Below are 12501 nucleotides of genomic sequence, written 5' to 3'. Positions count from 1 at the left end.
ATTCCATTACAGTTTTATTTAAATCAAGAAAACTATTTACAAAAATATTAAGTGAAAAAATCAAAAAAATATAAATGCGAATGTAAAGCAGCAGCCAATAATTTGTTCTTTCGCACACAAACAAATAATGTGTACTTAAACACAAATGCTTAATAATTGTATTTTTATGTATTTATTGCCCGATTCAATGTTTGTTTTATATTGATTCAGCAATTGTTTGATTGATTCATGATTGTACATTAAGAAGAACAGAAACTAACTAAACACACACAGGAATAATTATTTAGTAGTTATACTATTACAGAAACAAACACTCTACACAACAACAACAACAACAACCGAAATGAAACAGTATATATACAATGCATACCTACTACAAGTAATTTATGTATAATAATAAAAATAATAATAATTATAAACAACCAGAAACAAATTTAACAATAAAAAATAAATAAATCCACAACAGCAATTATTGTTTATACAACATAATTATATGGTGTCGTTTTATTTAATCATTTGGTAGGGTTCAAAAACATCGATTTAAATAATTGAAGAATTGAAGTTAAAGCAATTTTTCTTTGGCTACCGGTCCAGACAATATAACACTACAAAAGTAGCTAATGGCATAGGAACTTACAATATCTTTATTGAGCATATATAATAAGGAGCTATCTATATTGACAATGTACAACAGTGTAATCAGGCCGGTATTTTTCGGGATGTAGCGTATTATGGGAAACTCTCTAAAAAGTGAACCAATATTGATCATGTTGAATAGGAAGATTTGACATACCATGACAACCTGTAAAATCAAGTTATCCAAACCCCTGAAATTTAAAATAATTGGGGCTACCCTGAAACATTGGCCAATGTTGATAATTTTTGGTATGGACTCGATGGGAATCCAAAGTATTAAATTGCTCCCAAATTGGTTGAAACACCTGCTCAAGATCCCTAAAATAACGATTTTAGGAGTGTAGCGTTATATGGATGCTTCCTTAAAAGGTAGGAATTTTTAGTAGGAAAATTTGCTAACCTACATAAACTCAAAATATCAAATTACAACCAATTAGGTAGAAACGTGTGGTCAATACCATGAAAATAAAGAATACGTAATATAGGTGATACGCCGAAACTTATGCCAATATCGATATTTCTTTTTAGGTAGATCTGATAGCCATATTGAGTCCAAAATACCAAATTACAGATGATTCTGTTGAAAAACGTATCTAAAACACCAAAATACAAAAAACTCTGTGTACAAATCCAAGTCTACAACTCTGGCCAAAAAAAAGTGGTACATTTAAATTTTTACATTATTAGTGTAACTTCGGGTAATGTGGACCACCATTTTTTTTTTTTTTGATATTTTGGGCTTACCAACGATAAAAATTAAAACAAATTGTTTTCACGACATTGTAGATTTGTCGTCTAAATATATTAAAGGTCAAACATTATATATATATATATATATTTGACTATAAAAAGGTATTGCATTATATTTAAAAAAACTCAAAACTGCGAATAAATAAAACTTGGCGGGTAATGACCAGTATGTGCGGGTAATGTGGACCAGTAAATTAAAAGGTAGCTTGTGGATTGGTTGTGATAAATTTTAATTTATTGCAATCTTGGGTAAGAATGAATGCAAAAATATACGGGTATGAACCCATATATTTTTTGCAATAGCCCCCATTTATGGGTACCGGTCCATCTGCGGTATTTTGAACATCATAGCTTCAATATCCAACAGAAGCAGCTGAAATTTCGCATATCGAGTATTCAGAGGATAGAATATCTCCTCATAGAAATGTTTTTAATATGGGACTATGTCTGGAACTTGTTCACATGAAATTGTCCCGTTTTTCATAGTGGTCCACATTACCCGACTTTTTATTATTATTTTCAACATTGCAATTATGTACTAAAAAACATGTTAGATGTTTGTTTTTACTAATTAGGAAAACATTTATCAATGTGGCATTGACATATTTCAAGCGTTTTCTTAAATATACGCATAGTCCACATTACCCGTAGTTACTCTAACAAATTTTTAAATTCAATAATTCTTTCAAAATTATTTTATAAGCTACGGACATATCTTTAGAACAATACTTTTATATTTTCCTTTCAAAAATGTTTATTTCCTTACATTATTAATACCATTAATACTTCATCCTTTCTCTCTTGCAACGATTATTTACTACAATATACGCAATTCTACATTTTAACTAGTTCTATAGCAAATTAAATTCAACTCACAATACCACTTAGTTTGTTATTGGCCAGCGCATAAACAAATTAATGCCACCCTGTTGGATTCAGCAATCACTATTGGTTTGCTATTTAATTATACCAAGTTGCGCTGTAGTCTATTAAGTCTATTAATAGAAGATTAGTTCACTGTGGTATGCGCGAGTAACATTCATACATCATCATTTCGAACATAATATAAACAAAGGCAATATGACAAATGCAAAATTCAAGCACTACACACCAACAACAATTCTCCAAAATAACAACAAAATTAAATTATTTATTTTTTAATTTATCTTTTATTTTTTACTTTTTCTTACAAAGATGTTTTTTATTTTGTTTTCATACGACATTCTTAATTAATGATGGTGGCGACAAATTTGAAACTAAAAAAATTGAAAAAATGCATACGCGCTTGCGTATATGTATATCCTACATTGGAAATGTCGACACCATGCCTTTCTCAATATTTAATTATGTATAAAAAATTTACATAGGTATTTCAAACTTATAATGAAATGCTTTACGTTTTTTTTTGTTATTCACTTGAGAGACGACAAAAAATATAAAAATTGCGAGAACTTAAAGCAGAAAAAAATTAAAATGTAAAAGTATATTTATATGGTAAAAAAGGATTTTTAAAGGGCGATGCCTGTTCTGGACTTTCAAACACAACATCTTTTTTATATTTTGCTTCTGTACGACCCTATCATATCTTTTTAAGGTTAAATTGTACATTTTACAGTCATTGTTATGCCGTGCCACAATATCTACTCTAAGAAATGTGGCTTTAAATGTTTTAACATTCCGAAAGTACGGAAACGCTTTACCTTCATCACTTTAAATAGTTCGTCATCACATATCGCATATTGCTTGTTCTTGGGATCGTACAGATTGCGTTCCTTGATTAGGGCCCACACCTTCTTGACGACTTCATGACGTGGCAAGGATTCGGCGCCCATGAGTGAGGATAATTCGGGAGATAAATTGTAGGCGCGTGTGAAACCCGTAGATTTGCGCCCAGAGCCACCACCACCACCGGCCTTCTTTTTGGGACCAGCTGCATTCTTCTTCTTGCTCTTCTTGGTCACCTCAAAATCGGAATCATCACCACCATCCGACTCGGTGCCCGAATCGGAAGCAGTCAGCGATTTGCGCTTCTTCTTCGGTGGTGCTTTACGCTGTGTCGGTTGTGGGCGCTTCTTAGCCGGCTTTTTCTTTTCCTCTTCACTGCTAGCTTCTTCTTCTGATGCACTCTCTTCTTTCTCATCCTCCTCCTCTTCTTCGGATTCGTCCTCCTCCTCTTGCTGTGAATTTATAAAGTCCATGACAATCTTGTCGAATTCCTTTTTGCGATTTGCCAACGAACAGTCCAGTTTCTTTTCGACCTGTTCCCTGACTTTCTTGGCGGACATAGTCGACAAGTCGGCCTTCTTCAATATTGCATGTATTTCGGTAGTCAATTGTTCCGTCGAGATGTCAGCCATTTTGTTAATTTTCTTAAATAAACTCTAAAATGAAGATATTTCCATGTATAACTGTGCGACCTTGTCAAAATCCCAAGTGACTTACCTAATTTTATTTGAACTAAAGTGAAATGTTTGTATTATCAGCAGAATTAATATCTAAAAAACCTGTGTATATTACGTTCAAGATGGAGGAGAATGAAATCGGCGTCTTTTTCCAAAAAATTCAAGCGCACGGTGAAGAGCTACGTAGGTCGACTGGTGTAGTAGTGAAGAGCCGACAAGTGCAATCGATTTTCGATGATGCTGGAAAATGCTGTTTATCGCGATTTTATGCTGCGTCTTTTTCCGAAAAAATGAATTTGAATCTTATAAAAATGTTTTTATTTTTATTTCAAAGGTTTAAGCGTTGTACATACAATCACTTTTGAATGACACTCGCTCAAATTTAGTTTTTTTGCTGATGTAGCCCCTCATGTTCGTCATTCATCAAGAAACCACGAAAATATTCATGGTTGTTGGACAGTCAGTTATCGATAAAAGATGTGACTGTCAAATGTGGTAGTTGGTCTGTTCCCGTACTGCAGAGTCTATTAGATTTTAATATTTTCTTCGATATCCATCATGGTATAATAATAGAAGGTAACAGCAAGTGTTGTTGTACAAAAAACGATACAACAACCACATGGAAATTTGTTTTTGTAAGTTCTACTAGTGTCAACTCATTTGACAGAAAAATGTAAACAAATAAACAAATTATCATCAAATTATTTTTATTTTGAAAATGAAATATTTTCGAATCCTCAAAATAAAAATTGAAAAACATGAATGAAAATCTATCAAATTTATATTTCTATCGCTTCCACTTCTTTCCTATAATTGAGCCATTGCCATATATATGTGTAACACATATGAAAATGCTGGGAATAGCGAGTTATTCCTTGAATAAAGATTTACTTCCTCAAACTTTCCCAGCAGGCAGATTGAGTAAATTGAATACAGGAGCACATTTAATAAAGAACAATTTCAAATTGTATGCGTTCCCAATTTTCCTGTTGGGTGATTTTTTAAAACATAATTTGTCAAATTCATATTGACACTAGTATTACGTTGGAATCAAATCAGCTGGGATTTGCTGTTAACTTTTATAATTGTACCATGGATATCCATGAGGAAAATTCGTTATCCTAGTCCTGATTTATATTAGGCGAGTTTACTTGCGGCAATTTTTATCGTTCTCTTTTGAACTTGCTCCATGCGTCTATACAAGGCAATTCGGTTTCCAAAAAAAAAAAAAATTTTTGTTGTTTTTCACTTCACTCAGCGCCAACAGCATCAGGATCAAACAGCACCAAAAATCAAAAAAATCAAATTGGCCAATTGGCCGTACGGTCTCCGCTTCAACTCCAACTCAACCTCACCAACCCCATTTAATCTTTTATGCACGGACGACAGAAGCACCACACACACACACACCGATCGATCGTAGGATCGTAGGCCCTGTACAATCTGGGAATGAATTGGGGAGCTTCACTCGCACTCTGTAACCCCAAAAACGTTAAGTCTATCTATAGTCTATACATCCTACACGACTGGTTGGGTAACGGAGACCGCATGTCCAGCATGTCCAATTGGACGGTTCGTGCGTGGGGTTGGCTTTGCCGTGGGTTTAGGAGCTCGACATCCAATAAGAATATGAATATGATGAATATGATATGTATAGAATATGTAGAATATGTTATGTAGATTATGTATATATATGTATAAATATGATAAATATGTATAAATGGTATAAATGGGTAAGTTGGGTATGCTCCTAGTGCTCCTAGTCAGTACTCGGAGTACTCGGCATCGTTGTCTATAACACAAAATCCATCCATCCCATCATCATCTAGTCAATCTAAGACAATGTGGTTCTACACCACTGGGACAGTGCCGATTCGAACATGCGGGAACACTTTAGAATTTATTATTTTATTATTATTATATAATATTATTTTTATGGATGCCGCACTTAGGAACAAACTGAACAAACTGCTATAGTCGGCATATGATATGGATGGCATGAGTATGGTTCCTAAAGTCGGAGCAAAATTTAAAAATAAATAAATACATTTTACCTAATCGAAAAATCCCCTTTGAGGAAAAGAAAAATAAGAAATATATTATTAGCTAATACATTGTTTAGTTTTAAGCTCTTGGAGTGTATTTTTTGTTGTTGTTGGAATCGCTCTTGGCCCTTTGAGCTGATTTGAAATTGGATGAATGTGACGACATTTGTTCAAATGGAGCTGACTACAAAAGCAGCATACGTAGCATACGTAATAAATATTTTTATGAAAAATCTCTAAACAATACTTATTCTATGACGATTTAGAATAAGAATGTTATAAATTGCATGCTATTTTTAACTCTCAAAAACTACAAAACAATTACCAAGGAATGTATAAAAAAGATTAAGCCGAGTTTGCAAAATAAAGAAATTTTGTGCAAGGCTCTGTCTCTCCAAATTATGGAAAAATCAAATCACATAGCTAAATTTGCCAGATGAGCCGCTTCGCTTAACAAGTGAAAAACTGAAATAAAAAATATGAAAGAACAAAAAGAACAATATTAAAGCTGCGAAAAAAATTTTCTTTTCTTTGTACATGATTTGAAGGAGGAGGAGCATATCATAAAATAATTGGTCAGATAAAGTATGGAAAGGCACACAATTACATAGTTAAATAATTGGATTTAATTCAATTCCATCGCATTATTCGTTGTGTCTTTGACATCTTGCAATGCGGTTTTTGCCATAATAAAAATGTTCTTGTTTGTAATCTGGTGTAGTTGGTGTAGTTGTTGCATCAAATTGCATCACAAACAGCTGCTGTTTCACGCCGTTTTATACTTAATTTATTTTATTTTAATTACAAAGCAGTTTTACAGCGGTTTTACATATTACTATTAAATAACAATAAAATTATTATAAACTGAAATACCAATAAAACATTTAAAAAAATTTAATAATAATAAAATATTGAAAAATATTACAAAATTAAATTACAATGAGGCAACACGTTTTTTCATCGAATTAGTATCTAGTATCTCGCATGCTTCTCCCATTCATTCTGAATAAGGAGATATCAGGAATATCAGGCTATATTATCTACGTTCCAAAAATAATTATTACAAGGTAGGGCGCAGCTATCAACTGTATCAACTGATTATTCTCAAAATACATATTTTGTGTATGTGTGTGTATTGTTTTGAATAATAATAGGAAAATTGAAAATTGATGTTTTTAACCGTTCGCCAGAAGTAACAGTCATAGAATTCCTACTAGACTTTGGAAAGAAATCAGACAGACAAGTTAGTATAGATGCAATGAGACATAAAAAAAGACACAGCCAACGCGTTTCAGTTAGGCAGAGTATACTCCGGAGTATACGAATTATTTCTGTCTTAATTGATGTTCCACCTACCAAGTGGTGGTAAAAAAACAGCTGATTGTGGAACTTGTTCGTTGACAGGCCAGGGTTGTCGGACAGTGGTATGGAAAAGCGTGCGTAAGAGAATTACGCACGTTACGACGAACATAACAGATTTAAGGTTAGACCCAGAAAGATCTTCATTATTTTCCGATATGTTGAATAAGAAAGGCAATGCTTTATAATACATTAAATTTATTTTTTATTTTAGAGTTATTTCTTAATATTAGGTTCGTTCGTTTACTCAATAATTTGTACGAATTTGTACAAATTATTACAAAATGTTGTTCGTTTACCCAAAATTCCAGTAAAAGAGAGTGAATTGAGAGAGCAGATTTGACAGTTGTGTTACTGAGTATTTGCAAATTCTTACAAGGAAAATTTACTCAGTAAGAATTTTCTTGTACCATCAGCTGATATATAATCAGCTGTTTTGTTATGTTTTGTAAACAAACAAAATTTTTTCTCAAGAAAATTGATTGTTTTGTGAATTTTATTTTGATTTTGTATCATTAAATACCAAAATGGATGAAGAAAATGCAAGTATTTTAAAAAAAGGTAATACAAGTTAACTTTTTTTAGGTTCCAAATCCAAACAAAAAAGTGTGCATCCCTATGTCTGGAACACCATCGGTTATGTCCACCCCAATATCAATTGAAAGGAATAACAACAACCCCTTATAAATGTTTGTGGGAAACTTTATATTTTTCTATAAAAATGCTGTTTTTTATTTGCGCCAAAATTGTATTTTTTATTTTGTTGTTCGTTTACTTTTTGAGTTATTTATTTACTCTAATATTAAATATTACTGGGAAAGTAAACGAACGAACCTATTAAATATCGTAAAGTCATATTTGCATTTGAATCTGAAAGGAAAAACAAATTTCATAAAAAATTAATATTATATAATTAAGTAGGTTTAAAGATTTTTATATGAGAAATTAGTTTGTCTTTAAGGAAGGGGAAAAGGAATAAGGATGGATATGTAGCGAAAAAGGAATGTATGTCGTTGGTGCTGACATAAATGTGGTTCTAAGGAACATATTTATTTTACATAGTTGTTTTTTGTTATTCAACTCAAGCTGCCCTACCTTGTGTTATTGTACCATGGTACGTACATAGTTTGTTTCAGGTTTTGCAGTAATTTATGAATTTTGAACAAATTGAGATAAATAAATACAGAGATATGAGTGATTTGTTCGATTAATTTTATTAATTTTAGATATGCCGTCGCCAAGAAGATGTTGTGTGACAGGATGTGTAAACGCATCAACGGTGTACTGCACGACGATTTCTGTGTATGCTGTAAGGAATGCATGGAAACCAATGTTGCTTGACATCTATGGCATAACCACAAAGAACAGCTCGGTTATCTGTGCGAGACATTTTGAGGAGGAAATGTTTTCTAAACCGGCTGTGAAGAACATTAAACAGCTACTATCCTCAGCAATGCCATGTGTTAATATGCCACCTCCACTTGCTATTAACACAACAACTATTGAGACGTCTATGATGGAAATTGATGAATGTAAGTTTTTTTGTAATTTTATTTTTTATTTTTATGTATAAACAAATTGTAATAAAAAATTGGTATTCCAGTTGCACACACTCCGGTGCTTAGGTATTTGCATTTAAAGTTATCTTTCGGTTCTAAACCGATTATTAAAGGAAGGACGATTAATACATGACCCTTTGTAGTCCAAACACATCCCCCATACGAAATGGAGTCAAAGGGTTATGAAAGTAGTCTCATTTGAGAAATTAATAATTTCAAATTGTTTGAAAAATAAATTCCATAAAATGTTATGGATGTCGAATGGCATATTTTTTAAAATAATTAAAAATGTATACTTTATATAGACGTTACAAAATATTGACGTGAATGTTGTCAAAAATAAAATTATGAAAATATTGAATATTGGAATCATATGCCTGCATGAGACCTTGGATGTGTACATACATTAGAATATAATTTAAATATTACGATATATATTTAAGGTCTTTTGACTCTAAGCACTCTAAGTATAAAAAATAATACTATACGATATATAGCTTCAAATTACTAAAACTCAATTTAAAATAAAGGAATGTTAGAGTCAATATTTTGGACAGGCCACAATTACACAACTGTAGTAAGAAAATATTAAAAAAAAATACTTTTATTGTCATTAGAAAACAATTGAAAACAGCATTATATTCGGCCGGACCGAACATGGATACTCAAACAACAAAATTATGGTGGAGGGTATAAAATTGTGACAGTAAAGAGTACCAGCAGCTGTGGTGATGCGGCTGATTACTTTGATTGTCGCTGGACATAGCACAATACAAAAGTCCATTTAGCGCATGCATGCATGTTTGCAGCATTCCACAATCATCGCGAAAAGCGTTTCGCTTTAACGCGTACGACATTTTCTTTTATATATGTTATGTTCCCGTACTCAACATTTCTTTCAATTGTCTTCAGTCATAATTTTGTTTGTCTGTATTGCATTTCTTTTTTAGGTTCCGCCACTGGTTTCAACAGCAATAATGTAAATAGTACCGGTTTGACTAACAACTATGTAGATAAACAACAATTTGTACAATTTTGTGTAGATAGTAGTTTGGAAAATAATAGAACAGAGGAGGATGTAGGGCCACTGACAAAAGGACAACTTTTACGAAACGAGATTGAGGTTCTTCGTGCAAAACTTTCTCTTCAAGAAGAGAAAGTCGTTGCCCTTGAAGAAAAAAACCAAATTCTTCAAGACACTAACTTTGCTCTCGAGGAAAAGAACAGTTTTCTGCGAGACAAAATTGTTGCCCTTGAAGAACAAGTCACCAATCTCCAACAAAAAGTTGATAATCTTCTTGGAAGTGGCATTTTCCCTAGAGAAGAAGTTAGTAGTGCCGGCAAAGCGTTAGCCACTTTGATTTGTCATTCCTCTCCACTACCATACAACGCTGCTGAAGTTGAGGTTTTACAACATCTTTACCTGTTTTCGAAACACCTCTATAAATACATGATAAATGTATTAAAATTCCCCCTTCCCAGCCCATGTTGTATTTTTGGTCAAACAAAACCTCTTACAGTTGGTTTCGACCCCGAAATGCTTGCTACTTTGCGCACCATTTTCAAAGGAATGACAGTGGCAGAACGTCAGTGCGCTTTACAGTTTGACCAACTGAAAGTAACAGACTCTGAAGATAATAATGTTGCTACATACGCAATGGGACTGCAGTTAATTGGCCTATGTAGTGATTGGAGTTTACTCGTAGGTTTTATACTTACAAAGGAATTTAATATCGCCCAACTGGAATCAATTATAGATTGCGCTTTCATGTGTATTAGCACATTGCAATTGAATGTAATTCTTTGCATTTGTGACCGACATCCGGTTCACAGTGTGTTTGTCCGTAAATATGCCACGACCAATATTTGTATTATTCCCTTTCCTCCAAATGCCGAAGGCGGTACACGTTGTATATTCGACATTCCCCACATGCTTACCACTTTAACGAATAACTTTATCGAAAATAAATTGTACATTAAAGGCATGGTGGAAGACACGCGCGATCTTACATCCCTTGATTTTATATCAAAACTTTTTGAATTAGATTCCGAAGTAGATGATGACGAACTTAAATTCAGTCCACAATTGCGGAAAACCCTATTCGCCCCAGGTTACTATAAGGGATATAAATTCGAAAATGGACCTATGGACAGAGTGGCAGCACTTTTTAACCAAAATGTACTGGCCGCTCTGAACGTGGTACAATTTCCCGAAGAAGTCCAGCCTAGCTTACAGGCGACAGTAAAATTCATTGCTGGGATGATTCCAATTGTGCGACTTTGCTCGGAGAATATTGAACGCTCCGAAATAATAAATATAATACACGATTCTTATAATTTTTTGAATCAAGTTGAATGCGGTAGTGTAAGTGAGATGCTGCAAATGACATTGACAACATTGTCGTCTCTGTTGTCAAAGTATACAGATGTCTTAGCAAAAAAATGTGTAAATGATGGCCTTGAGGGTGATTTTCTAGATATTAGAAAACGTTGCGGTAGAAGACCTTCGTTTCACGAACTAAGGGAAGTCAAGGCAAGATCCGATTATGTTATTAAGCTAACCGGATCCCTTGATCGAACATTATTTTGGGCGGAACATTGTTTTCAATCGTAATTTTCTAATTGATAACAAGTTATCTAGAGAGGAATCATTTAATTTATATTTTTTTCCTATTTTACCTACGCAATTCAATTTTTTTGTTCTTTGTTTTTTTTTTTTTTTTCATTTAAATGAATGTCTAAAATACAACACTGTCTTAAAATAAAGGAATGTTAGAGTCAATATTTTGGACAGGCCACAATTACACAACTGTAGTAAGAAAATATTAAAAAAAAATACTTTTATTGTCATTAGAAAACAATTGAAAACAGCATTATATTCGGCCGGACCGAACATGGATACTCAAACAACAAAATTATGGTGGAGGGTATAAAATTGTGACAGTAAAGAGTACCAGCAGCTGTGGTGATGCGGCTGATTACTTTGATTGTCGCTGGACATAGCACAATACAAAAGTCCATTTAGCGCATGCATGCATGTTTGCAGCATTCCACAATCATCGCGAAAAGCGTTTCGCTTTAACGCGTACGACATTTTCTTTTATATATGTTATGTTCCCGTACTCAACATTTCTTTCAATTGTCTTCAGTCATAATTTTGTTTGTCTGTATTGCATTTCTTTTTTAGGTTCCGCCACTGGTTTCAACAGCAATAATGTAAATAGTACCGGTTTGACTAACAACTATGTAGATAAACAACAATTTGTACAATTTTGTGTAGATAGTAGTTTGGAAAATAATAGAACAGAGGAGGATGTAGGGCCACTGACAAAAGGACAACTTTTACGAAACGAGATTGAGGTTCTTCGTGCAAAACTTTCTCTTCAAGAAGAGAAAGTCGTTGCCCTTGAAGAAAAAAACCAAATTCTTCAAGACACTAACTTTGCTCTCGAGGAAAAGAACAGTTTTCTGCGAGACAAAATTGTTGCCCTTGAAGAACAAGTCACCAATCTCCAACAAAAAGTTGATAATCTTCTTGGAAGTGGCATTTTCCCTAGAGAAGAAGTTAGTAGTGCCGGCAAAGCGTTAGCCACTTTGATTTGTCATTCCTCTCCACTACCATACAACGCTGCTGAAGTTGAGGTTTTACAACATCTTTACCTGTTTTCGAAACACCTCTATAAATACATGATAAATGTATTAAAATTCCCCCTTCCCAGCCCATGTTGTATTTTTGGTCAAACAAAACCT

General features: G+C 33.4%; 2 protein-coding genes across 2 annotated transcripts in view; one reads left to right on the top strand and one right to left on the bottom strand.

Moving 5' to 3' along the window:
* The window catches only part of LOC133330232 (uncharacterized), a 121930-nt gene that overhangs the window by 17633 nt on the left and 91796 nt on the right, over positions 1-12501 (top strand). The window lies entirely within an intron of this gene.
* On the bottom strand, positions 3019-3911 carry LOC133330237 (uncharacterized). Its single transcript, XM_061538701.1, has 2 exons — positions 3829-3911; positions 3019-3767 (listed from the first exon to the last, which is right to left on the bottom strand). The coding sequence occupies exon 2, from the start codon at positions 3741-3743 to the stop codon at positions 3027-3029; it is 717 nt and encodes a 238-aa protein (XP_061394685.1). The 5' UTR covers positions 3744-3767; positions 3829-3911; the 3' UTR covers positions 3019-3026.

The sequence above is a fragment of the Musca vetustissima genome, unplaced genomic scaffold (assembly GCF_032173495.1).
Source record: "Musca vetustissima isolate MV318-11 ecotype Yass unplaced genomic scaffold, APGP_CSIRO_Mvet_v1 utg9944, whole genome shotgun sequence".
In the NCBI taxonomy this organism is placed as follows: Eukaryota; Metazoa; Arthropoda; class Insecta; order Diptera; family Muscidae; genus Musca; species Musca vetustissima.
This window is presented reverse-complemented; position numbering and strand designations above follow the sequence as displayed.